This window comes from Talpa occidentalis, unplaced genomic scaffold, assembly GCF_014898055.3.
Source record: "Talpa occidentalis isolate TD23 unplaced genomic scaffold, MPIMG_talOcc4v2.1 talOcc4.17, whole genome shotgun sequence".
Classification (NCBI taxonomy): Eukaryota; Metazoa; Chordata; class Mammalia; order Eulipotyphla; family Talpidae; genus Talpa; species Talpa occidentalis.
In genome coordinates, this window is record NW_023601754.1 from 57,806,431 (window position 1) to 57,833,653 (window position 27,223).

General features: G+C 58.8%; 1 protein-coding gene across 1 annotated transcript; it reads right to left on the reverse strand.

Moving 5' to 3' along the window:
- Window positions 1–1,694: 1,694 nt before the first annotated feature.
- FADS2 (fatty acid desaturase 2) lies at window positions 1,695–23,562 on the reverse strand. The gene is made up of 12 exons (XM_037517748.2): window positions 23,345–23,562; window positions 18,308–18,418; window positions 16,609–16,806; window positions 16,395–16,496; window positions 13,194–13,319; window positions 8,512–8,572; window positions 8,071–8,147; window positions 4,813–4,910; window positions 4,465–4,561; window positions 4,090–4,169; window positions 3,462–3,587; window positions 1,695–3,113 (listed from the first exon to the last, which is right to left on the reverse strand). The coding sequence occupies exons 1-12, from the start codon at window positions 23,549–23,551 to the stop codon at window positions 3,062–3,064; spliced, it is 1,335 nt and encodes a 444-aa protein (XP_037373645.1). The 5' UTR covers window positions 23,552–23,562; the 3' UTR covers window positions 1,695–3,061.
- Window positions 23,563–27,223: the final 3,661 nt, after the last annotated feature.

The window sequence follows — 27,223 nt, forward strand, 5'->3', positions numbered from 1 at the left end:
GTCCATCTCTCCTTGCTGACTGGAGTCCCCCCCACTGGTGGGTCACCTTTGGCCTTGTCCCATGCTGTCCCCCATGCTAGAGCCCCTGGGGACAGGCCACTTCCCCTCTCCAGCAGTGAGAAAACCAGGGCATCGCAGGGCTCGTGAAAGGAGGAGCCTTGATGGAGCCTCCAAGAACCCCCGCGCCCCTGCTAGCTGGTCTCCAGTCAGGGGGGTGTGCAGCTGGGGTGCTGCGGAGGCACCGTCCTGGGGGCAGTGGCCTTCCATCCGGCCAGCAGCGACTGTCACCTCTGCTGTGCCCCTTTTCCAGTGGGCAGGGGAGTGTCGTGTCTAGCTGGACACCTGAGCGACTCGCCAGGCCCTGGCACACACCCACGCCACGCAGAGCTGACACCCTCCTCTGGGAGCAGCCGCCTCACTGAGTGAGCTTCCAGCTCCTCCACAAGGATGGCCTCCCGCCACTGCCCCCACGGCGTGGCCATGGCTGGGGCACCTGGGAGCAGTCTGACAGGAAGGAGGAGGGGTCTGGGTGAGGAGCAGGGATCCCAGATTGGCCTGGCCCGGAAGCCATCACCGTGTGGCCTCAGGCCAGTCCTTTCCCCCTGGTCTCTGCCTCCTCAGCTGTTATCCACACGGGAGTTTGAGGGACTCGACAGGGTGGGGGTGGGAATCACACCCCCGCAGTTCTGTGTAGGACAAGAATCTCGGGAGCACAGGGATGGGAGTGGTGGCTAGGCAGAAACAGGTCCCAGGCTGCCCTAAGGGTAGTACTTTAGGACAAGGTGCCAGAGACCCAAGTGTCTATGGACTTGGTGCCCTCACAGCCACCCCCCCCAGCGTCCCCTCCCAGGATCCTGGTTGTCAGTGATAGATCCTGCACTTCCAGCTGGCAGTGGTGGGGGGGAGGGGGCTTGTTCTGTACTGTTCTGGAAATCAGGGTACAGATGACTCCCAGGAACTTCCAGCCTTGAAGGCCTCTCCTGGGTCTGCTGGGAGATATGGAAGGTATCATCTTTGGCGTCCCACAGCAGGTCCCTTCTTCGTACAAATAGGGGGTGCTACTTCCCTCCTTCTGGAGTCAGACAGACTTGGGGCCCAGGACCACTTTATATGAACTAGCAGCAACACTGGGCTGTGAGGACGTAGTGAGCTACTCCCTGCACAAGGGGCACAAGATGGAGTGTCAGTCTCCAGGGCTTTCCTCAGCCCCTCCGGAGGCTGGGTAATCTCTGCCCCCAGAGCTCTGGGCGCCAACCGAAACAGGCAGAAGTCAGGGAAGCCAGTGCCACGAGGCCAGCAGTGGGCAGCTATTCCAGGGATGAGGATGCAGGAGACAGGACTGAGGTTGTGGGGATGGTGTCCTGGGCCAGCCCCTCCTTGTTGCCCTCCCAACTCCCCAACACCTTCCAGAAAGCCCCGCGTGGCTCCAGGGTCTTTGTCAGTCGGGTCTGCATGAGCAGCTGAGCCCCCAGGAGGACCAAGGCCGGCCGACTATCTGGGTCATTCGCACCATGCACCTGACCAAGTGCATGTCAGGGAAGGGAAAGTCCTCTCGTGAGCAGAGGCAGCAGTGGGCAGGCAGGGTGACCACAGGGAGGGGGAGCACAGAGGACAAGTGCTGCCCTCCTCCCGGTGCCCGGGCCCTTGACCCCCAAAGTCTCGCCTGTATTAACACACAGGAACACAAGGCTGCCCGTCGACCAGATAAGTGAGAATAAAATTACTTTTATTTCCAAAAAATGGAGGGATGGGGAAGCAATGTGATAAAAATTAAGATCAGTCCCCTATGAACCCTTTCTGCCCCTGGGGAGCAGGCTGGCTTGACAGGCCTGTGTTCTAGGCGGGAGGGCTTTGACCTCCTGGCTGGCCAGAGCTGGGGTCTAGAAGCCCCCCGAAAGGTCCCCACTCTGAGCCTGCTCCTGCCCCACCCTCCCCAAAGCTAATCACGGTTAGTGGGTTAGATTTCCAACTGCTTCATCTCAGGGTCCCCCACTTCACTTTTCCGTCCCCTCAGCAGCCGGCCTCCAGCCCAAACTCCTCACCACAGTTCCCACACGCCCCCCCTCTCCTCAGGGCCACCTCTTCCCAGACTCTCCCTCTGCCCCAGTGCCACCCCACCAGCAGCAGCCTCAGTGAGTGAGCCCAGCTCAGCCTACTGAGGGGCCTGAGGTGAAAGGCAGTTTGTCACAAGGCCCAGCCCCGTGGCCAAACCCCGCCTCATCAGAATGTATCCTGTAGCAAAAGGTTAAAAAGCCAGTAAAAGATGTAAGAGAGTTAAAGTAAGAAAGCACACGTCCTCACCAGCCCCCCAGACACGTGTGTGTTGGTGGGGAGGCTGCAATGGAAGCCCCAGGCCCCCATACCCTCCTGCAGCCTGAAGGGCCTGCACCGCCAGGGCCTGGCTGCCACGGCTAGAAGGGTCTTGTCGCTCCAGATTAGGTCTCCCATTGGGACAGACATCTGAAGGGGTGGGGTGTCCAGGCAGCACCTCCAGGCCAGGAAACCCCCAACCTGGCCTTGGCCTCTGCTGGTATTGTGCTGAGTCCTCAGTGTCATCGGACCCAAGGTCACAGGCTCTGGAGTTGGTAGGACCATGGCTGGAACCGCTGAACCTGAGCCAGGGTGCCCCAGGGGTGAGAAAGGCATTTCCCTAGACCCCAAGGTCTGAGCCAAGGAAGATGGGAGCTGGGGCCAGACCTGGAGGGTCAGGGAGGCGCCTTGCCCGGTAAGGACCCTACCCCACAGGCCTCGAGAGAGCCTGAGGGAGGAAGGGGGGAGTGTGAGGCCTGGTGGTGGGCGGGGTCTGCAGACCACTGGCCTTGGGGGCAGGAGGTGGGGAGAAGGCTGAGCTGGCAGAGGGCAGGCCCCATGAGGGAAGGGCACTGGAGGGAAAAGTGAAGTGGAAACGGAGGGGAAAACCAGAGAAAGACCGAAACCGAGGCCTGTGAGCTGGTGTGTACCCCAGCCCCACAAACACCCCTCAGAATAAAACCCCACCCGCCCGTTGGTCATCACCCCTACCTGCCCTCCCTCCCCCATGGGCACCCCAAGGGCTGCAGCTTCACTTGTGGAGGTAGGCGTCCAGCCACAAGTCCCCAGACTTCTTCAGGGACCTGGGAAGAAGGAGGATGGAGTCAGGGACCAGGGGGGGTGGGACCAGGGAGCCCCAGGGAGTGGGCAGGCTGCAGAGGCCGTGACAGGGTCTCAGCTGTGACCCAGGGGTGCCACAGCCACTGGGGCCCACAGGGCAGTAGCTTAGGGTTCCCCAGGGAACTCCCTGTGGCAGGACAAGGGAAGGTCCTCTCCAGCCCAAGGCAGAAGCAGGGCATCCTGGCAAGAAGGTGGCCCGTGGGCCAGGCCTGCTCACTTTGGACACCACCACGGTCACCAACTCCACTGTGGTGGCCCCACCATGTCCTCTGGTCCCCACCCCGGCCCAGCACCCAGGGGCCCCTCCTCACTTGAGGATGTCCTGCAGGGCCCGCAACAGCGGCTTCTCCTGGTAGTCGATGCCATGCTTGGCGCACAGGGACTTCACCAGTGGAGCGATCTTGTGGAAGTTGTGCCGGGGCATGGTGGGGAAGAGGCTGGGGGGAGGGCACGTGTGAGGATGCCCGCGTGTGCCGGCTGTTGTGGCCAAGCACCCTGCCTACAGCCCTCCCTGGTGCCCTCTGGGGCTGCTGGCATGTGGGGGTTTGGGGCAAATGCAGGGGGGTTCATGAACAGGACCATGTGTGTGCTCTGGGAGTTGGATTCTGTCCAGGCTGCTGTCTGACCTAGCTGGGGACTCAGTTTCTCTGTCAATGAAGGCTCAGTCCCCTGCAGCTGCGCTCACCGCATCAGGGGAGCAAAGGGAAAGTGCCCTGAAGCGAGAGCTGGGCACCGCGAGGCAGCAGACAGTGGTCGCCAGGCCAGGGCACCAACTGGCCTAGGGGAGGAACAGCGGGGAGCCCACTCCCCGTGGTGGGCTGGCTGCAGACTGAGCTCTCAGACTGGGGGAGGTGGGTCAGGGGGGAGAAGGAGGTAGCCCCAGGCTGCTTCTGCCCAGAAGGGGCTGTGCCACCTCCCTGCCCGCATGCTGACACTCACTGGTGCTCGATCTGGAAATTGAGGTGTCCGCTGAACCAGTCGTTGAAGAAGGACTGCTCCACATTGCAGGTGGCTGCCAGCTGGGGGGAGGGGGGATGGTGGTGGTGGTGAGTAGCCAGGAGCAGAGGGAATGTTCCCGTGGCCCAGCTTTACCCAGGGTCTCAGGACCACCCCGCTGTGTCACGCTCTCCTGCTGGAGTCCTCAGTCCACCCAGGTGCCCCACTAGCTCCTAAAGATCCCCACCCCTTGCTTGCTTGGCCAGCAAACAGACCCCAGCAGCCCTAGGACAGCCCGGCCGGAGCCAGGGTCCCTGGGCAGTCAGGCTCTGGGTGCCCAGGACGGGGCTAGAGAGGTTCGGCCCTGACTGCCCTCACCTGGCTGCTGAACCAGTCGCGGTAGGGCTCACGGTCGATCTCCATCACGATGTGATTCATCTGCGTGACCCACACGAACCAGTGGCTCTCCAGGAACCTGGCAGAGGGCACAGCTCAGTGCTGGCGTCCCAGGGCTTGTGGTCCTGGGGGACACCCGTGGAGGGCACCACCCCACATGCCCAGGGCAGGTGTGTGTGTGTGGGGGGGTAAGCTGTGCCCCTGCCGCGGTGCCAGGACGTGAGGCCCAGCAAGAAGTGGCCCCTGAACCTCTCGACCTGGGGCCTCACATCAAGGACCCCCACGATGCCAGCACTCAGGACACATGATTAACCAGCAAAACTCAGGCACCTGATGAAGTTGAGGAAAAGGATGGCTCCCAGGACGCCATAGAAAGGGGTGTAGGTGATGAAGAAACGGGTATAGTAGCTGATGGCCCAGGCCAAGTCCTGCAAAGAGAAACACGGTCAGACGTGGCACCGCCCTGCCCTCCCTGGCACAGCATCCTGACCGCCAGGGCAGATGATATCTCACCTCTCTGCTAAGCAAAACTGTCCAAGAAACCCCGTCAGGCCCTAGGAAGCTGGGCACCAGGCCCGCCCCGGATTTGATGCCTGTTTGCACAATTGTCCGTTTCTAGAGAAATGCTGAGTGTTTTAGCAGCGGGAAGGGGGGCTGCGTGCTCTCGGAAAGAAGCAAGATGGGGGCCAGGATGGGCTCCCTGTCCACCTCCAAGTCCTACCTCTGCTGTTCTGCTGCTTCCCTTCACCTGCAAACACTGAAACCAGAGGCCCTGCCCGCAAGGATGATTACAATTTTATTGTCAGTGACGCATGGCTCCTGCCTGTATAAACTAACCCGAGCCTGCGCTTGCTGGAACAGCTCTCACAGGATCAAGTCCGTTGCACAAGGTTCAAATCCTCAGTCTGACTAATAAATTCCTTGAGCATCATAGAGACTTTTATTTCAGCCAACAGTAGAAAAGGGGGGCAGTTGTAGACAGGGAGAGCCTGGGGGGCCAGCAGTGGGGGCCTGATGGGGGGTGGAGAGAAGCAACTAGTACAGTTGTATTAATGGGAGTTGTGCTTATTGACATATTTTATGTGTAGAGGGGTACACAGCCCCTGGTTTCAGGGTTCCAGGTGAAGGGAAGCAGTCAGACCAGCAGAGACGACTCACAGACAGACAGGGGGTTGGCAGTGGTGTCAGATTGAGGGGCTTCCCACTGGGTGAGGCCTGGGGATCCCCATGTGGCAATGGGCATGCTGCCAGAGCAGTGGAAACCCCCCCTCCTCCCAGCTCTTAGAGCGTATCAACCTTAAGAGCTCTTGGGGTTTATCTCGGGGTTTCTCAGACTCCACATTCACCTATGTGGCTGGCTCATTCTTCGTAGCGGGGGCTGTGTCCCGCATGGAAGAATGTTCACCAACCTCTCCGGCCGGATAGATGCCAGCACACTCTATCACCCCCGATTTGTGCCAATCAAAAATACCACCAGATATTGCCAACTGGCCATCAGAGCCACTCCTGTAGAGCCACTGCCCCGGTTCCAGCTGCAGAAGCACGTGTGGGCCTGCCTCTGCCCCACGTGGGCATGGACCCGAGCAAGGGGCTTCTCGGCCTTAGCTCCCCCAGTACCAAGCCCGGAGCACACTGCCCCTGTTTTACAGATGCAGCCAAGGATGGAGGCTGGCTCCTCCCACCCAGCCCCAGCCCTACACTCCCCTGCAAGGGACAAGGGCAGGGACCCAAGCTCCCTACCGCCAGGTGGGCCCTGAACCTCAGGGGCCTATCCAATTTCCCTGGCTCTGCCATGATGGCGTTCGGTTGCCCAGGCTGAGTCTCTTTCCTGCTCTCTCTGTTGCTTTGTTCCCTGGGGGGAAAAGTGTGTTGCAAAAAAATGATTAAATATCCATGCCAGGGGTCATCTGTCGGCAAAGCCTCCGCCGACCCAGCACAGCAGGGCTCAAGTTCCGTTTTAGCTGTGGCCTCCTGGGGGACCAGGTAAGCCCCAGGGGCCACAGCAGGCTGACAGAGGCAGGAGATCTGGGGTCAAATTCCCAGTACCTACCTAAACCAGAAGCTTCCTACAGCCCGCACCTGCTCAGCGCTCAGAGTCCCAAGGCCTCACGCAGAGGGCAGCGCTGAGCTATTCCCAGAAGCTGGAGTCCTGACAAAGAGCTCTTTGGAGAAAACTCAGTTTACCTACTAAGTCCTAGTGCAGGTACACCCAGGCCCACGAGGGGAGGGCCTTCTCCCTGTCACCCCAACATCCCGGCCCAGCCCGGGCCTCTGAGCTGAACTGCTCAGCAGAATGCTGAGGAGGAGGCTCTGTCCAGCATTGCAACTGCGGCTTGGAAGACTTGGCCTTCTCATGCTGAAAACGTGAAAATACTTTGAAGCCCTTAACATGTGACCCAGACACAAGCTACTGTCATGGAGAGACTGGTGGCTGTGCCTGAGGGACAAGTCCAGGACGTAGTATCAGAATGCCCTGGTCCTGGTGCCTACCCCACCCACTGCATCTCGGTGGGCAAGACGCCAACTCTCCGTCTCAGCGTCATCATCAGTTTACCTACTAAGTGACTATCCCGGGAGCAGGCTCTGCCGGAGGTGACCGATTGCTGCACGCAGGCCACTCCCTTGGGCAGCTTCCTCTTGTGCAGTCACACGTGGTCAGAAGGCCAGGGAGCGTGCACCGGGCTGTAGAGACCCCTGGGGTCCCTTTCTCTCTCTCTCTCTCTCTCTCTCTTTCTCTCTCTCTTTCTCTCTCTCTCTCTCTCTGGAGGCAGGATCTATCAGGCCCAGCGCCACAGACTAGACAGTGTCCCTAAAATGCTATGCTGAAGTCCTAACCCCCAAGTCCATGTCAGGACGCAGGGTGGATGCAGAAGTCCTGAGCTGGGACAATGTCCTCGGGGTGCGCCCTAACCCACGTGACCATGTCCTATGAAAAGGGAAATTTGGATGCAGGCAGACAATGAGGAAAGATGATGTGCAGAGACACGGGAGGCCAAAGCCACCCACAGCCAGGAGCGAGGCCAGCACCCCCTCCACACACATATCCCCGCACCCCCAGCTGCAGCACGGGCATCTGGTCTTCCAGCCTGCAGAACCGGGGCCAAGGTAACGCTGTCAGTTGACAGTTGTGGCATCAGCTAGTGCTCCTTGGTGGCAAGTCTTAACAAACACACCTGGTTCCTCAGCCATGCCCAGCCACTCTCCACTTACCACCACAGTGTGGCATGACCCGGTTCTCGGGGTCTCAAGGGTGGCAGGGTTATACAGGGAGGGCGAGAGCCGAAGTGGAGCCGTGGCAGGGTGGGCGGCCATTTTTGGTTCAGTTGCCTTCAGGAACTTTCTGAGGAGGCTCTGCAAAGGCAGTGGCTCCCCACTGGGCTCCCAACCATGTGCTGAGCAACAGCTTTAAGACATGGCCTCTCTGCCCCTGCCTGCTCAGAGATGTCCCTTGGGAGAGCCAAGGTGCCACCCCAGGAGGAGACCAGGTTCCCGCAGGCCCCAAGGAAGCACCTGGGCTGCAGTGCAGGCCCCACACGTCCATTGGCCCAGGCCCCTCTCCCTGCACCCGGCAGTGGTGCCCCCACTCACCACCCAGTCCTTGCGGACGATCATGGTCATGATGATCTGGTACTGGAAGTACAAGGGGATGAGCAGCGGCGGCCCAACTGTGGGAAGAGCAGAGGCACTCAGGGCTCCAGGCTGGCAGCTGGGGGGGGGGGGGGGGTGGGGGCACTGAGGATAGGCAGAGAAACTGGGGTCCCAGTGGCCAAGGAGCGGGGTGGAATCTGTGGGGACAGCACACAGCAGCACCCCACCACACCCTGGGTCAGCATCTGGTTGCCCTGGGCCTGTGTCCTGTTGGCACCGTGGGCTGGGGATGGCACAGGGTGGCTGCAGTGGCCCCTTCCCTAGCAGACTCAGAGTCACTTTTTGGGTCTGAAAGAGCACGTGGTGGGAGGAGGAACAGGAGGGACAGCTCTAGAGTGAGCTGGGGTCCAGGCTGTGGCTGAAGGGCCCCTGAACACTCACTCAGGAAGAAGTACTCGTGCTGGTGGTTGTAGGGCAGGTATTTCAGCTTCTTCTTGCCGTACTGAGGAGAAAGCAGAGATCGTGAGGGCCTGGTGCCCCTCTGGCCTCCGCACCCTTCCTGGCCTCTCCTCCAGCCTTCAGGTCCTCTGTCCCTCTCCTGCCCATCCACACCCTGGGTCCCCTGAGGCTGGGCCCCTCAGGCCTCTGAGCCCCCACCACTCTGGCTAACAGGAGGCAACATTCTGGAGCCCTGGCTGAGTGTCCGCCTGAGCTGCCTGCCACACAGGCCTAGTAGCCCAGGATGCTGGTGTTTCTGAAGGGGCTGAGCATGGTAGGCCTTCAGTCACTGTCCAAAGCCACATGCTAAGTGGGCCCGGCTGGGATCTGAGTCCCCAAAAGCCGACCCAGGTGACAGGCTCTCCATAACTGGTTGAGTGAACACACAAGTGAAAGACTCACAAGGCATGGGACAGCAGGGGCTTGCCCTGGGGAGCTCAGCCACCAGGCTGGGAGCACCTCCCTCCACGGATGCTCCGGCAATCCCCAAGAGCTAATTACCCCTGGGCCACACCTGGTCACCACATCCCACCCAAGGCACCAGTTCCCTCCCATGGAGTCTGAGCCCCCCGCAGCCTGGTGCCAGGGCTAAAGTGAGTATCCTCACTATACATGCCAACTGGCTGAGCATGCCAACGGGGGACCCATGGCCCCTCAGGATCCCCGGAGTCCTTTCATTCCTGGACCCAGCCGGGGACCTGCCCACCCTGAGTCTCAGGGACTAAGACCAAAGGACGCTGCTCAGAGCAGCCCCCCCTGTACCTGCTTGAGATGCTGGGAGCATGTGGGGCCCAGACTGGGATGGCTCGCCAATGAGAACATGGGCCTAAATGCCAGGTGCTACTCCCAGGGCCCACTCCTACTAAAGGGGCACTCAGGAGACCAAAGCCTGTTCTGGATGGAAAAATCCTGTGTCGTCTAGGCCAACTGACCCATTCCTCAGGTGAGTGCACGAGGGCCACCATCATGGGGGAGGGCACGGAGACTCCTGGGAGGCCCCGGGGAGCACAGCCCGTCTGGTCCCAAGGTCGTGCACGTTGGCACCCTGGCCAACGCCCAGCTGAACCCACCAGAATGAGCCCCGCTGTTCTGTGTGGCTCCTGTGCCTTGGCAGGGACTCCTTCATCCCCACAGTGCATCCACTCAAGGATGAGGCTGACCCGGTGGTCCCAGCTGGGGAGGCTCCCAGTGGAGGGAGGAGGGAGAAGGGCCACTTCAGGGGTTCCAGCAGCCAGTCCAGGGATGTACAGAGGCAGGGTTCCCTCGGTCCTGCTCGAACCTCCTCCCAGGAGCCGGAGACCGGCCCACAGGCTCAGCCTCGGTCTGCAGGCTTCTCTGGCCCTGGACAGGAACCTCACCCACACATCTCTGCCCCACCTGCCTAGGCTGCCCTCAGAGCTCACCCCCTACTTCAGGTTTGGGCAGTCAGAGAGGCCATACCCCCAGGGGGAACTATGGGGAGACGCTTAGGGAGGGATCCCTCGGAAGGACAGGGGGGCAGCCTTCGGAGGCTTTAAACAGGGGCATGTTCCCCACCGAGGCTAACAGCCAGGCCAGGGCGGGCAGCACTGCTGGCCTGGCTTTCCGGAGCTCCACAGCCCTCTGCCCCTCGGGATGACCCTCCAGGGCTCAGCCTCTGCTCAAACCACAAGGCCAGTTTTGGTTTACAGGCCAAGGTGGTGCCGGGGGCTGTGCAGGGAACTTTAATCTTTGGAACAAAATGTCTTGAGGAACAAGGGCCTTCCTTGTCTGAACAGAGTTGGGGGAGGGAACTGTCACTGCGCCCAGCCCCCACCACTGGTAACCTACAAACACACAGAGCAGTGAGGGCCTGACCAGGCCTGAGCAGCGAGGCCAGATTCCAGACCAGGGGCCCCAAGGGCATGGCTGTTCCTAGGGGCCACTGGTTTAGTCCAGTGGCCTTGGGCTTGAAGGGCTGCCTGGAGCGGGCAGCTGGGGTCAGCTGAGGACAACCACGGAGGCAGGGGGCATGGCCAGATGGGTGAGAAGCAAGGTCCCAGGCAGGGACGCAGAACAGTCGCGGCGTCTGAGGGCTCAGTGGTGCCAACATCACCTCTGTTTAACTCTGTCCTGCAAGTGCCAGTGAAGCCATAAAACCCAAACCAGAAATGAAGCCCATCGTAGCAGAGAGAGCCCAAAACTGAAGAATCACAGACACAGGACAACAGTCAAATATCAACAACTTTCCTGACTACTGAAGAAACCCCCACCATAATGACAAAATATCAACAATGTAGGATTAAATCGAAAAAGAAACCCCCACAGGACACAGAAAGAAAAATCTAAAGCCTTTCCAAGAGCTATCAAAGGAGCTGGAGTAAGTGGAGAGAGTCGCCTTATTTCTGGCCAGAAAGGCTGCACATACAGAGGTCATTTCCTTCTGGAAGGGAAAGTCAGCTGCCACCAGCTTCCAGTGTGTGCCAAGGACGGACCCACGAGATTCCCGAGGACAGAGGGGCGGAGACCAGAAGTTGGGGTTCAGGTGAGCTCATCCTGTCACATCACCTCATCCAAAAGCCAGCTGGCAAAAGTGAACCCCTGAAACGCTAATAACAACATCTACCAAGAATTTTCTAAGCATGAAGGAAATGAATCTCTGTTTATCTGAGATAAGAGCCCTGGCCTCTGGCTCCGGGGGCCACCGTGACACGTGTCCTGGCAGGGGACCAGGGTCCACTGACACCAGAGGCCCCAGGGTGGCATGGCCCTGCCGATGCCTGGGGTCAGCTCAACTAGGACTCCAGGAACCACTGGCCTTGCCCCCAGTGTGCAAGAGGCGGACCTCACCACGCATCTGTCTTGGCCATGTCTCTCAGATGCTGTTGGCAACTGGACAACCAGAACCCTGAAACCTCCCGCCCCCTGCCCTGAAGCCGGCCCTCGGGAGAGCCTGGAGAGGCGGAGAGGGAGAGGCTTCACTGGCCGCCCCGAGAAGAAAGGCGCCTTCCTGCCAGAGGAGCCAGTGAGACTGGTTCTGTTGTGAGGGGCCCAGGGACATCTGTCAAGGCGCCAACGGCTCTTCAACCCAGAGCCTCAGCAAGGCGAGCCTTTGTCCTCACATAGCAAGGCCCAAGTGCGTCAGTTCTACTCTCTAGACATGGCTAAGGGAACCTAACTGAGTCCTACGAGAGAAATGCCCACAAGTGCCTTGGTAGAGAATCCCGCCCGGCCAAGGGGGGCAATGCTTCCAAAGGAGTGAATTTTGGCGATTTCCTCATAATTGAGAATGTCCCAGAAAATCCGTTTCTGCTCATGTTTCTCTCTTGGAGAGACACAAAACGGGAGTAAGGGGGCACCGACACCCTCCTCTCCTTGTTTGGTCCTGGATGCCAGCGCTGCTGGGAATTCACGGGGCTGTGTGACCCCGTGTATGCACTTGCGTGGCAGATGCTGACCCGGCCCCTCCTCTGCGCCAGCCCGCGATTCTGAGGCTCTGCATAGAGGCAGCAGGGGGCCCCTGGCTTGGGTTTACATCATCCACACACTTCCAAAAAGCAAAGCATTTATAGACTGTTTCCGGGACCCCCGATAGGTAGGGCCTACCTGTTACACACGAGGGCTCGGGCCCCCAGAGATGGAGGGGGCTACCAGTACTGACTCTTGATTTTTTGGGACTGTGTTCAATGAGGAAATTCTTTGACTGCGTTGGGTGTGCTTTTATTAAGACTCAGGCACACCGAGTGGTCAGAGTTATAAAATAGTGTGGGTCATGCAGGGGCACCCCTGGTGGAGCCTGGCAGACTGGACTCTCAGAAAGAGGCCCAAGGGTGGGGGCGAGGGGCAAAGTGCAGAAGAGACGTAAGTTTCCATTAAAAAATCGCCACCAGATATGAGCATGTCTATACCACACTGAAAATATCCGGAAGAATTTCAGCACATGGTCAACTATGGGCGTGGTATCTGGGGCAAAGAGGAGCTGATGGAGATAACAGGAGACTCCCTTTTTATTTTTATTTATTTGCTTTGTTTGGTGTGGTTTTGTTTGATTTGAACTTATTTAACTTTGTCTGTTTCTTCACTATTTAAATGCTTAGAACAGGGGCCTCCCTGGTGGCCTAGGGGTTAAGGCTGAGCACTATCACTGCTGCAGCCTGAGTTCGATCCCCGCCCAGGGAGCTGACCCGCAGAGCGCAGCAGACCTCTCCTGTCTCCCTGCTGCTCCCCTTAGCAGTGTATTTCAATCCACCTGTTCTGCTCCCCACTCAGTCTCTGGTGAATCCTCTCACCCCCACCCTCATACCTCTACACTCCAGTTCTTCTATGCAAAAATAAATAAGTGCTTACAACAGGTGTTTTCTCAACAAAAGAAATAAAGGAAGTATAAAAACAAGGTAGACTGTTAGCAGGATCAGATGGTGTAAGACCTGGCCTCATGCTTGCCTGGAGGCTAAAGCAGCAGAAACGTGCCCACCCCCTCAGCCCCTCTGGGTCCACTTCGGAACAGTAGCCTGGCCAACAGGAGGAGGGAGAGACCTAAAACTCTGATAAGGACTCATGTCCATTATTTACATGGGGGAGAAAAAAATATATAAATACACATATATTTACATGGAGGCCAGACTCCGCCCATGTCAGCACCCTCTCCCCAGCCCCCCACCCCATACCTCAATGGGCTGCCACTCGCCCAGGACAAACACATGCAGCATGTTCACATCTGGATCCTTCTGGAAGATGTTGGGCTTGGCGTGATGCTGGAAGTGGCGGTGGTTCCACCAGTTGGCGGAGGCGCCCTGTGCAGGGGGCGGAGGGGAACAGGAGTGAGCAGGGCAGTCCTCAGGGGACTATTCCCAGGATCCCCGATAGGCGGAGCCTACCTGTTACACATGGAGGCTCAGGCCCCCAGAGAGGGAGGGGGTGGGGGGGGGCTACGAGTACTGACTCCAGAGAGCGCTGGTGGCCCCTGTGGCCCAGACCCCGGAAAGAAGTGCATCACCCCATCCCTCCAAGCCCGCGGCCCTAGAAGTGGGGGTGAGGGGCTCCTGGCAAGCACTTCAGCAGGTGTAGGGTAGTCCCTGCATTTTGCGGGGGTGTGAGGAGGGAGTGTGAGGACTCTTCCAGAAGCCAAAGGGAGGCCCCTCGGCTGGGTCAGAGGACCAGGACCTCGCCAGGCCAGAACCTGCAGCAAGGGCCCCTGCGTGTCCCCGGCTCTGACAGAACAAACCCATGGACCATATTGTCAAAATCCACCTTCGGCTCATCTCACTTTCACATGAAAAGAACCAAGTGATGATCCTAGATCATTTTTCATCCACTTAAAAAGAAATAAAATATTATGTTTAAACTTGGCACTGTGATGTAATACACTGACTTCTCCATTTTTAACTGTTTTTCAACCACTTTAGAGTTCTGGAGGTAAAAAAAAGTCAACCGCTAGAAAAAGAAATACAAATAGGCACCGTTTTTTCCTTTGGCCTCAGACTTTAATAGACTAGCATGGTCCCGATCTTTACCTAAAATTTTCGTATTTTGTTCAATGTTGTTATTTTTTACTTTCGTTTTGGTTTTTTAAAAAAGACTGCATTGAAAAGGTATTTATCTACTGAGTCTTTCTGGTGTCCCACTGAATTCTGCACACAGGCAAGTGCTTAGCTCACCTCACCCTAGTCCCAGGGCCCTGAAATGAGGCTCTGGAAAGGCTAGACTTCCCAATCTCCCCCTCCAGAAGCAGTCTAGCAAGCACAGGGCCTCAGTTTGCGTTTTGTCCGTGTGCCTGCCGAGCAATAATAGAGCTTAAGGCAGATGGGTGACAGCTCTGAACTGCCTTTGTAAAAGGTCATCCCCTGCGGAAATGTCCGCTGGGCGTGACGCAGGCATGTCGGGACTCGAGCTCACACCCAGAACTTACAGCTGCGCCAAGAAGCGGCCCCAGCCCGCCAAGGGCCCCAGCACTGTCAGCTGTCCTCCCCAGCTCGGTTCACAGACTTGAGGTGCGGGACACTTAGGGACCTCCCTGAATGAGGCCCTTTGTGCCCAGCAAAGGGGCCAGAGGAACAGATGGACCTACAGATCCTCCTCACTTTGGGGCACCCCTGGGTGAGCTGCGCATCCCCGTTACTGGCCTGCAAACAGCACAAAGGACTCGGTCAACAGGGCCCGGCCAGCCTGGAGGAGCCCATGACCCCCTCCAGCCTGTGACCGTCTCCCCAGAGTACCCTGATGTCCCGGATTGCGTCAGCACACGCTCCCCGTGGAGGCCAGCCCTCATTCCGGCCTCGTCCGTCTGACGCAGGAGCTGTGCGCCAAGGCCCTTCTGTCAGGCGGGCCAGGCCTGCTTGGCCCCCACCCAGCATCTGGAAACAGGACACAGCCCATCTTTGTCAAGTGCGGGGGAACATGGATTGGGAATAAAATGTTACTTTCTGACACTGGAGGGTTTTATCCAACAGAGAAGAGCATAAAATGAAACAAGGCGCTCTGCTCTGTGCACCCTCAGCCCCCAAATTCTGGAAGGATACCAGGTTCTCAGAGCCTTCAGACTAAGGGCCAGGCTAACCGCTTGCTGTGCAATGGTTACTTGCATGAGGGCCACTCACCCTCAGCCCCAGAGCCTGTAAGCCAAGGGCCGATGTCGTCGGGCAGCAGGGAAGTAAGTGTAACCCAGATGTAATGCTCTTCCCAAGTCAGGTTGGGGCGAGATGGAAATTTCTAGATCCTTGCCTTTCTTAGGAAGCAGTTGGACACTGTGGGGAAAAAACTGGGGTGGAGGGTGATCTGCTACAGAGAGTTGGCGAGAACCGGTTTCCAGAACGGAGGAGATAATGCCTATCGGAACAGCACAAGGTCCCTGGCAAGGGCAACCTGTCTCTGCACAAACTTGCTGAGCTTTGTGTGTGGTCAGCCTCCCCATCCACTGGGGGTAAGTGCAGAACCTTCAGGGTTTAAACCAGGTTCATCCAGTGGCTCAACAGATCCTTATCCTGTCTGAAGTTCCCTCCCTGAAGACTGATGGGGGGTGGCCTCCCTGGTGGTGCAAGGGGTTCAGTCTCAGCGCTATCAAGCTATCCGTAGCCACTGCAGCACAAGTTCGATCCTCGGCCAGGGAGCTGACCCGCAGGGCGCAGCAGACCTCTCCTGTCCCCCCGCTGCTCCCCTCAGCAGTGTATTTCAGTGAATCCACCTGTTCTGCTCACCGCTCTGTCTCTGGTGAATCCTCTAATGCCCTGCACCTCTGGCCTGCACACCAGCTCTTTTATTTGTAAATAAGTAAAAATAAATCTTTTAAAAAAAAGACTGACAGGGTGGCAACACCTGCTCCTCACACCCCTGCACTTCTGAAGCTGCTGCTTCAGAGGGACTCACTGCTGCTGAGGGACTCACAGCCCTGGATGGCTACTATTAAGATAAGGGCACCAATGACACCCACTGGGAAGGTCAACTGAGCAAGTTGCTGCTCTGAGTCTTGCTTTGTGCTTTCTGGCCCCCACGGGGAAAAAAGAATGGGATGTGCGTTTGAGTTCACGGGAGAAAGCACAACAGTCAAGAGCACTATTCATTTCCCAGCCCAAAGATAAGCATTCACACAGGGAGCAAACAATGAACTCAGCTGAATCAAAAGGATGCACCTGTATCAGAGGCAGCAAGCAGTTCCGGGCCTAATGAGGCACGTCAGGCAGGTCGGCCCCCCCAGCAGGAACGCCCAGCATCCATGCAGACCTGCCTCATCACCCTGTGGCCTCGAATACTGACTGCAGTGGGGACCTGCCTCCTAGGCATGTGGGGCAGCACCTGTCCAGCGCTCATCACAGAGGCCCGGGATACCCCGGCTGCTGAGGCCCAGGCTACCCCAGCTGCTGACAGCGCCTTACCTTCAAATGGCCGATGATGAACTTGTGGACGATGTGGTTCCACGTAGACTTCTCATAGACAGAGAGGTGGCCGTAATCGTGCTGCAGCCAGCCGGCTTGGGCCTGGGGAGAGGGTCACAGAGGTTCCACCACGCCAGGGTCACAGAGTGTGCCAGGCCTCTGCGGGCTGGGGGAGTTGGGCGGGGCTCCCAGGGACAGCAAGGTCGTCCCTCACCTGAGAGGTAGCGAGGACAAATCCCGTGATGAGGGTTGGGATCCAGCCATTGCCAAAGTAAGAGACGATGAACCAGGCGAGGCTCTCCATGACGATGATGTGGGCCAGGTGGAGCAGGAAGAACAGGTGGTTGGTCTTGAACAGGTTCATGTCCTCAGCCGTCTTCCTCAGGGCCCGGAAGTCTTCGGTGATCTGCGACTGTTGAGCACAGGGAAGGGGTTGACCGCCCCGTCGCTCTGGGGGGACCGACATCCTTTCAACACCCACTGCACAGCCCTGGAAGCTGTAGCCGGAGGGAGCCGGCCGCCCCACCTGGCCAGGTCTGGCTCAGCCTGGGAAGGGTGTTAACTCTGCCAACTAAGTGGCGAAGGAAGGCGCCCACTCCAAAGCTTGCAGGTGGACGCATGTGCACAGCAGTGTGCTTCGGTTACATAAATAGCAGGCGCCGCCGATGCTGGGCAAGGAACAGCTAGCAAAATTCGATCTGTCCACAAGGTGGAATGAAATATAATTCAGTCTTAAAAGGAAGTTCCGACACGCGCTACAACATGAACCAGCCCTGAAGACATTATGTTAAGTGAGATAAGCCAGAGACAAAGGGCAGATGGTGTGTGTGGCCGCACGTTTCTGGGGTGCCAGGAACAGGCAGGTCCATGGGTGGAAAGCAGAATGGTGTTGCCCAGGAGATGGGGGAGGAGGGAATCGTGCCAGTGGGGATCAAGTTTCAGGCCAGGGTGATGAAAAGCTCAGGAGGCAGCTGGCTCGTGGTGCCTTAGTGTCAGTGTACTCAAAGCCACGGGACTGTATGCCCAAAAATGGTCAAGACAGTGAATTTTATGTTATGTGGATTCTAACACTCACAAAAGGACTTGCATTTTCCACCACAGACACTGCTCCACTGGTCTTGGCATCCCATCAGACACAAAACCTATTCCTCCAAAGCTCACTTAGGCAAGAGGACTAGGTGGGCACTGGGCACCGGAGGGCTCTGAGGGATGAGCTTGCCTGGGAGGGCAGCTGGGTGGCAGGGGCCAGGAGCAGGCGTGGGAGGAGTGGACACGGGCCTAAAGGAATCAGCTGGGACATAAACAGGGTGCTTGAAGGGCAGAGAGGGTGGTGGATGGGTGGCGGAAGCCGGGGTCTGGGAGCCTGGGTGATAAATGGTGAAGAACCAACCTTCTAAGCAGCAGTGAAAGTGGGGAAACCAAGAGGGAACTAGAGAAGCAAGGTCAGAAAGAGGGGCGGCCCACCAGAGAAGGCAGGGAGATGATGCTGTCTGCCTGGAAGGGGGCCAGAGGGTGGAAGATGGAGCCCGAGGTGAGCTCCAGTGAGGGGTGAAGGCACTATCTGGAGGGCGGTGCAGAGGGGAGGGCAGGCAGGCCTTCTAGGGCACACAGACTTGACGTGGGGCTCCTAGAAGAGCAAATACAATAGCGTGGGGGTGACAAAAAGCAAAGTGTCCAGCCTCTGAGGCAGGCCCCAGAGATGAAGAGACTGGGAACTCATTACCTTCATTTCCAGAAGATGACGGGCCAGCCCAGGCTGGCACTAAGAGAAGGATATTCTCCCAGGTCAGCAGGGGCTTGGAGTCCTTGCTGACCCCCTGTGATAAGCAGTGGCTCCCCTGACTGGGGTAGAACTCCCTTGCTCTGGGGGCTGCAACCCTGCCTTCCTTCCTGGGCCCCGAGGTCCCACTCACGTTCTTGCCGCGGTCCTGGCTGGGCTCCTCGGGGGCCAGCTCTCCAATCAGCAGGGGCTTCATGAACTTGCGCACGAAGTCAAGGTCACGGTGGAAAGCTTGGAAGGCGTCCTGGGGAGCAGGGTGGGTGGTGAGGGCAGGGTGCACCAGCAGAAACTGGGTCCCGCTTGGACACCAAAGAGCACCACTCGGCACCCATTGCTCCCTTGGGTCTCTCCCTGGGCAGATGCCTCAGTGCCCATCTCACAGCCCGGCCACCGAGCTCCTGAGGCATTGACAGATGTGCTCTGCGAGGGCAATGGCTGGGCAGGGCCAAGGAAGGACACTGAGTCTCGCAGGCTCCACTGAGTGCCTGGGCACCAGCCGGGAAGGAAATGTGCCTGGGGGGTCCTCTTACACCAAAGACAAATGCAAAATTAGGTACAGGCATTTGTGACTGTGAAAAAAGGCCCAGTGATGTGACCACAGCAAGGAATATTAACTTTCTTCAATATGACAAAAATGGGGATCTTAGAGGATATCCCTGTTCTTAGAAGGAGGTGAAGACATCAGGTTGTCACCATAAAACTTATATCCATGTGACTGAGCGAAGGGAACTCCCACATGCATGGGGAGGCAGAAATGTGGTGACACGTTTAGATGTTCACTTTTTTTAGATGTTCACGTTTCTGTATGAAAAGTTCAAAGTTTTTTTAAATATAGGGGGAAATGCTGACAACTCCTGAATAAAAATGTTTCCCCCTCCCTGACCCCAGTATCTCAGTGGTCACTGCCAGGAGGCCTTGCCGCCAGGTGCGAAGGAAATTCTCACGCGTGCGCGGGGAGGCAGAAATGTGGAAGGACCCCGGCGCTGCCACTTATAACCTGGGGTCGCCTTCCCGTGCACGTTTCTTTATCTGTGAAATAGGAGTTTGAAGCTCCCTGGAGGTAACACACAGCACCCTGGCTCCCTCCAGCACCCTCCTGCCCGGGTGCAGGGAGCTGAGGTGGCCCAGAGCCCTTGGAAGGGCGGGGGGGCTCGCGGGGGCGGTTCAGGGAGGGATCTTTCTGTGTGAGGTGTCTCCTCCTGGGCAGAGGCTTGGAGGGGGCGGTCGAGCCGGGCAATAGCTGGGTGCACCCTCAGAATATCGCGTTTTACCTCAATGAAAAGTAGACAAATCGTTTCGTTATCAGACACAGCAGTTGTGCCTCAGGAAACTACTTTATCAAGGACTTTCCATTCCTTTCTCCAAAGTCATGGCCTGAGGTGATGCCCTGGCTGTGGAAGGCGGCTCTGCCCACCCACTCTACCACCCGCGGGAGCTCTGGGCCTCTCCCAGGCGCTGCGGCGGGTGGGGCAGCTGGCCTAGAGTGGGCAGAGCCGGGCAGCCCTGGAGCCCCGGCCTCCTCCCCGCCTCTGCTCTGAAAACACTTGCTAGTCCTCTCTCTGCTCCTTCCCTTTCTGTTCAGCTCAGGGGACACAGACTTTCTGAAAAACTCTGGGCCGTTTTCCTCCACTCAAAGTGTTGCTTTGTGAGTCTGTTCCACCGGCTGACCCTTTCCTGCCTCTCCTTCTTCCATGTGTCACAGATGACAAAAATCTGCTTGCAAAAGACTCACAATTGCTGCTAAGTTATGTAAGTTTCTGGCAGGTGCAAGGTAGGCCAGTTAGGCCATGGGTCAAGAGAAAATAGGGCCAATCCAAACATTGATTTTGGAAGAAATGGAACCAGCTCTCTCCTCATCAACAGGGAGAAGCCACTTTCCAGAAAGAAGGCCCAGACACAGGTGAAGAGAAAGCAGTGGCAAGCCATTGAGAGAGCAGAACAGAATCAGCCCCTCAGTGGAGTAGATGCATGTTGGGGGGCAGGAAGTTGGGGCTGCAGAAGAGAAGGCAGGACACCCAGATCCCCACACGGAAGCCTGCAAGTCATACTTCCTGCTTCTGCCAGAGCCCAGCACCATCTAGCTCCTGCCAGGGACATCTTCCCAGCCCCACTCTGGAGAGAGCCACCAGCTCCTCCCCCACACTGAGCATGCGGGACCCTTACTTTGTTTCTGGCCAGGCCAGCCTTCTCTGCAGAGCAAGGCAAGGCACTAACCCAGCTTCACACACAGGGTACCCGGCCCAGGGCTTGGGGAGGAGCAAACTTGGGGTGTACGATGCTGTGGACCACAGCCCAAGAGGTTGGTCACGGTGGCACAACTTGCTAGAGGTGGGGACGCAGAGGAGGGACCTCGAGCTCTGCACTGGAGACGCAACTTCCTTTCCACAGCCTTTCCACAGCGGAGGTGCAGGCCAGCCAGGAAGCCCCAGGGCTGTGACCCTCCAAGGGAAGGAAGCAACGGAGGCTGGCAGGGCAGAGCTCCCGCTGGCCAAGGGGCTTGAGGCACTAACGCCCCCACTTCTGCTGCCAGGCACATGTACTGCCCCGGGGTGGCGAGGGCAGGCTGCATGGGGAGGCCCTGCAGGGGCAGCCTGGGCGTGAGGCGCAAGTCTCGGAATAAGCGACATACCCAGGGGTACTGGGGCCGGGCAGTAGACACTGGCCTGTTCCCACCTAGATCTAAAGAGGGGTGCCCTCCAGGCACAAGGGGAACAGAAGGGAGGACATGCCCAGTGGACCCCTTCCCTTTTGCAAAAATAGGGTCATTCAAGTTCCTCTCCAAGCTCCTTCTTTTCCTACTCATTGAACTTCCCACTGAGTGCACACAAGGCTAGGGACACGCGTAATGACCCTCGTGACTGTAGAACGTTCAGAGGCTTCAAAAACGCGCTCACACACCTTCCCATTCCATAGCCCTGCACGCTGAAGTTCAAGGTACGTGTTGCCTAAGGATTCATGAAGCTGGGACTCGAGCCAGGTCCTCTGCCTCTAGACAGCCCTGGCTGGTGGAAGACAGAGACAATCTCATCTTCAATGTGTTGCCCTTTCACAAGAACAGCAAAGAGGCAGTTGAGAGGGAATTCTGGCCTCCTCTTGCCTCCCAGGGGTTGGAAGAGGAGGCAGTGCAGAGAGGGCAGGGCCAGGGGCTGGGAGCAGAGGGCAGGGACAGGAGTGAGGGCAGAGGGGGCGCAGGGGGTTTCTGGGCAGAGGTCCACAGTCAAGCCCCAGCTTGAGAGAGAGCCGGGAAGCAAAGCCACAGATGCGGTCACTGTCTGTGAATTTTTCACCTTTGTGCCCAGAGCCCAGCTCCGAGCCACGGAGCTACTGAATAAATGTTTGTTCAATGAATCATTGCTAAAAATTAAGAATTTTAAGTCGGGGGAGGTCTGCAGGGGTGAGCTCTGCCTGGACAAGAGCAAGCACCCTGCACCCCAGTGAGGTGCCTTCTGTCCACAGCAAGACCAGAGAGCGCCAGAGGCCCAGAGGGAAAGAGATCAGAGGTGGACTTGGGGAGGTAGAGAGAAGGGCAGGAGTGAAGGCAGGTGGTCATGGGGTGGATCTCAGATATGGGAGATCCCAACTGAGGTCCCAGCGCTGCCACCTCAAGAAGGATGTAAGAGATACGGACAGGCAGATCTGTGGATAAATGAAACCATCTGCGCGAATGTGCTCTGTGCAGGGCAAACATTAGCCACTTTTTTTTGACAGGCAAGGTCAAGTTCTCCCTTGGTGGGGGGATTTGAGGACCATCCTCTATACAGGATGAGGTCAAGAGCTGCAGGGGCCTCCTTTCAACCTCGAATGGGCCCTGCTTGTGGGAGCGCCGGCCAGCTAACAGACCATTTCTATCTGCCTGGCCCAAGCCTGTGCCTGGGGAATCAAGAGTTCCCAGGGGACCCACAGCCAGGACAGCAAAAGCCCACCCAGAACAGGACAGGTGGGGACCTCCAGGGGGAAGGAGTTGTCACATCCCCAGGGCCTGGCCCCTCTGCACCTGGCCAGAGTACTCCACCCCACCAGACTTTTTTCTCCACTTCAGCTCACTGCCACACAGAGTCCCTTCCTTCCCACTGGGGTCAAGGGGTTCCAACTACACCTTAAAAAAGTCAAGGATCTCAGGGGGGCTCCCTGGTGGTGCAAGGGGTTAAGCACTGCACTAAGAAGCAATCCTCAGCCTCTGCAGCTTGCAGCCTCTGCAGCTTGAGTTCGATCCACAGCCTGCCAGGGTGATTCCCACGTGGCGCAGCAGACCTGGCCTGTTGCGCCCGCTGCTCCCCCCAGCAGTGTGTTTCAGTCAGTCTGTCTGTTCTCTTCCCCGCTCTGTCTCTGGTGAATCCTCTCACCCCCCACTTCTCTGGCCTGTACCCCAGCTCTTGTATGCATAAATAAATCTTAAAAAAAAAAAAAAAAAAGTCAAGGATCTCAGACAGAGGCTGGAGCCAGGTGATAGGCACTGGTTTTGCTACTCCTAAGATAGGCCCTGGCTCCCCAAGGCCCCCCACCTTGAGAACTGCAGGATGAGTGAAGGGCATTCCTGGCAGGATTTAGAAACAGAGGACCATTGAGCTAGACGTCCCAGAGTAACCTCGGGTGCAGCTGGACCTGTTGCCACGCCAGCCGAGCCTCGCTCAGTCCTCCCTGCTCCAGGCCCCTCTCGCCCGAGGCTCTGCAAACCCCCCGCTCCTTCCACCGACTCCCCCGTCCAGTCTCCAGGCAGGAGGACCCTCGGGGTGGGCCCCGGCCGTCCAGGAGAGCGTGGGCGCTGGAGCCACCGGGCGGGCTCTCGGGGGCGGCCATCGCGGGCTTCTCCGACCAGAATCCCGGCGCCCGCGGCCCCCGCCCGGGCGGCGCGCCGAGCCCCACACCTGGCTCCTCTCCCGCGCCTTCCCCGCGCTCGGGGCGGCCATCTTCTACGCCCAAACCCCGGGGCCCGAGCGCCCCCTTCGGGGAGTCCCCGGCGGCGAGGGAGCCCCGCGGCAGGCGCGGACGCGCGGGTCCCGGGGCGCGCGGCTGGCCCGGCCGCCCCGGCGCACGGGCTCCGGGAGGGGCCGCGCGCGGCGGACACTTTCCCGCGCTCCTGGCCGCCGCGAGCCGCGCGCCGCGCGGGCGGGTGCCGGGCCCGGGGCGCGGCTCCCGACGGCCGCCCGCAGCCGGGGGCGCCCGGCCTTACCGTGGCGTCCTCCCCCGCGTAGTGCCCGATGACGCGGTGGCCCCCGGGGTGCCGGCTGGCCCACTGCGTGATGTTGTAGACCTTGCGGTCCACGACGAGCCACTTGTCGGTGCGCAGGTTGTGCTTCTGGATCTCCTCCCAGCGGAAGGTGGGCACCGGCGCCTCGCGCTCGGCGGCGCCCTCGCCCTGGTTCCCGCCCCTGCCCATGCTGCGGCCTCCCCGCGCCGCTGCTGTGCCGGCCCCGCGCGCCGCGCCGCCGGCTTTTGTCTTCCCCTACTCCGCCTCCCGCCGCGCCCCCTCCCCCAGCCCGCGCCTCCGCCCGGGCGCCGCGGCCTCGCCCCGCGCAGCCCCGGCCGCCGAGTGCCCCCGGCGGCCCCCGCCCGCCCCGCCCGCGGCCGCCGTGGACTTTCGCCTCCAGCGAAACTCCCGGGGCGCTCAGGGCCCCGACGCCCCCTCCGCGCGCCCCCCCGGCCCCCCCGCCCGGGGCTCCGCATCCTCCCGCGCTCCCGGCCGCCCGGGTTTCCACAGCGATCAGCAGAGCGCCTGCACCAATCGGGGCGCGTCGCCCCGCCTGCCATTGGCCCAGGAGGATCTTTCGAAGGCCAGCGGGCTGGAGCGGCGGTCCCGGCTCCCCCCGCCCGCCGCGCGCCGCCGAGCTCCGCGCCGGGGCGGGCGACGTGGCCGCTCCCTCCCTCCCTCCCTCCCCGCACGCTCCCCCGCCCCCCCGCGCCGGCCCGGGGCTCCCGAGGCGATCCCCGAGGAGCGCGGGCGGGGAGGGGCCGGGGGGAGGCGGGGTCGGCGGGGGCTCCGCGCGCCCCGGGGCCTGCTGCGCGCGCTCGGCGATCCCGGGCTGTGCACCTGATGCTGGCACAAAGCGGGCTCGGCGGCGGGGCTCGGCGGGCCGGAGGGCTGCGGGCCGCGCCAGGCTCCCCTCCCACCCCGCGGCCGACGCGCTGCGCCCCGGGACCGGCTTGGCCGGGAGACGCCCTTCCCCAGCCCGCTGGATCGAGACTCCGGGATCGCCACATTGTCTGCCTCTCCGCGCCGGCGCCCGCCTGCAGCCTTCCTGGAGAAATTAGCCTTTCTCGTGCTCGTCCGGGGCTCCGAGCCTTGGAGTCGCACGGTCCTAGGACCGAATTGCGGGACCGCCGCTTCCTTTCTAGGCAGGGTGGTGGGGGGAGGTGGGGGCGCGACCACGAACCCGACGGGCCCTGCCCGAACTCAGGGAGCTCCCGGAAGCGTTAAGGACGCGCACCATGCAGTGGGCTGTGATGGTGGACAGACTCTGGGAAATAAAGCTGGGGTACCAAAGGGATGGCTGGAGGGGTGGTTCTCCTAGGTATGGGTGCAGCGGCAGACCCCCAGCCCTAGCTGGATGGAGCAGCAGAGCATCCCTGTCCCCAGGGGGAGGGCCCACCCCCCAACTCTGGGGTGGGGGGTGCCTTTGGGCATCCTCAACCCTGTGAGCTAAACAGGCCTCTTACAACAATATCTGACACCGGGAGACTGAGGTTTAAGAAACATGAGTAAGCCAAAGGGGCTTGGTTAGCTAGGCGCAGCTGTGCCCTTTCCACACACCACCTGTCTCTCTCCTAATGAGATCAGTGGAAAGGAGCCATTGTAGGAACTTACTGGGGAGCAACCTGATATTGGTGCAGGACAGAGAGGTGGGGAGCAGGACAGTGGGGGGGGGGGGCGGGGAGGCACAAGAAGCCCCTTTCATGCCAGCCACCTTTCTGGTGTTGCCATCATGCTGGTCTCAGTCCTTCATTCACACCACGAACTTCAGGCAGGAAGAGAGTTGGCCCTCCAGGGCGGAAGAGCGAGCTTGGGAGCAGACATCCCAGCCAAAAAGATAAGGGAGAAGGACCCGGCACCTCAGGAGTGAGTCTATGCTGCCTTTTATATCTGTTGACAGTTTACTGAGCCCTTGGGCAAGACTGTTTATTGTTCCAACGGTGGATCAGCACATAGATACCTTTAATGAAATATTTCCAGAGGTCTGGAACTCCGAGAAAGAGGGAGTTCTGACAGAGAGTCCCAGGGACTGTCTCACAGGGTGGTCTCAGAGGCTGAGAACAGGGCACGTGTGAAGGCCCGAGGCTCTAAAAGTCAGCAGGAATATTTGGGATGGGCAAGAAGTGGGATCCGGCCAGGGTTTGGGGTTCCTAGCAACTCCTAAAACAGCACTAGCCAAAGTAGCCCCTGAAAAACATCTGCTGAAGTCCTGCGTGAATGAATGAATGCATGAATACATGAATGTGTGGTGAGGAGTGGCTCTGGAGAGGCCCGCTACAGAAAGGGTTCAAACTGGGAGAAGTCTTGGGTGCTTGGGTAAGGATGGAAGGTTCTGTCCTGGAGCAGGAGAAATTGGTTCAGCAGAAGTGTGCCGTGACCAGACCTGTGCTGGAGAAAGAGAACTCCAGGGCAGGGGTTCCTAGGGATGTAGGGGAGAGAGCCTGGAAGCAGCAGCATCAGTTCAGAGGCAAGTGCAGGGCACCAGGAGAGAGAGGAGGGGCCTGGCCTTCAGCAGACACTGCCTCGTCCCATCTGACCTCTTTCCACTCTATTATTTATGGCCCTTGCACTTCTTGAATGATTTTCTTAAAGAAAACCCCACTGTCCTCTGGCCTGTACCCCAGATCTTGTATGCATAAATAAATCTTTATTTAAAAAAAAAAAAAGAAAACCCCACTGTATCCAGCTGACTCCAAAGTCACTTAGGAAAAGGGTAATCACCAGGAGGGACGAGGTTCCTATGGCTTCCAGTGACCCACAGAATCCCACCCCTTGCCCCTAGCGGTACAAGGACCACAATTCCCTAGGCATCTTGCCAGGAGCTCCTTACGACCATTTAAACCAGGGACAAAGAGATCAGCCAGGGTGGATTGGCGCCCAGGGCCGCTCACCCAGCCAAGTGGGTGAAAGGCTGGGCAGAGTGGGGAGGTGCCTGGGGAGATGGCGCGGGAGGGATGCACCCCTACCACCCACCCCCCAGGATGGGTGCAGAGCCTTTCCATCTTGGCCCCATAAGGAACTGGTATCTGCTGAGCCTGGGGCCTTGGAAGCCAAGAGGCTGGTTAAAAAGAGGGAAAGCAAAAGTGGAAGAGGCCTGAATGCAACAGCCGCGAGGGCAATGAGATGAAATATGATTCTGACAGCGCCTGGCGGGCAAAGGACTAGCTGGCCTGTCACTTCCTTTCCTGGACTGACAAACACAGCCCTATCACTCCTGCTCTTTAGCAACCTTCAGCCGCTTTTCTCCCAAGCCCTGGCCCCGGTCTCTCCCAGCCCCTACGGTCACATCTATGCAGCTCTTTCTGGTCTGTCTCCCATTCACTTCCCAGATCACGCCAATCTTTGTTTCTTTTTTTTTTTTTTTTTTTTATAAAGAGCATTTTTTTTTTTATGGTTAAGATTTATTTATTTATTTATTTATACAAGCACTGGGTACAGTCAGAAGCGCGGGAGGGTGAGAGAACCCACCAGAGCCAGAGCGGGGAACAGAACAGGCAGACCCATGAAGTACACTGCTGAGGGGAGCAGCGGGCGGCAGGAGAGGTCCGCGCGCCATGTGGGACCCTCCTCCGGTGGCCAGGGAGCAGCCGGGGATCGAACCGACACCGCAGAGGCTGCGGGCAGCCTCGCAACCCAGCGCTCAACTGCTGCGCCACCGGGGAGGCCCCAATCTTTGTTTCTAATAGCGGCAATAACAAACCCTCCCCTGGGCTATCAGGCTTAAGTGTGCAAAGGACTTGCCAAGAGTCGACAAAGCGCTGGGTACAGTGCCCAGCACAGAGTAGGCAATCAGTAGACGGGGGTTCTTACCTGCCCATCCACGACCTCACACCAAGGTAGGTTCATCACTCCCTCTCTGCA

Bases quoted from the DNA above. Each gene is read 5' to 3' on its own strand.
- FADS2 (XM_037517748.2), bottom strand. From the start codon at position 23,551: ATGGGCAGGGGCGGGAACCAGGGCGAGGGCGCCGCCGAGCGCGAGGCG. The intron at 4,562-4,812 runs GTGCCTGAGTTT...GCCCTCTGCCAG, and splicing joins CTTTTCCTCAACTTCATCAG to GTTCCTGGAGAGCCACTGGT. The intron at 4,170-4,464 runs GTGAGGGCAGTC...CCCTCCCCCCAG, and splicing joins GCGACTGGTTCAGCAGCCAG to CTGGCAGCCACCTGCAATGT.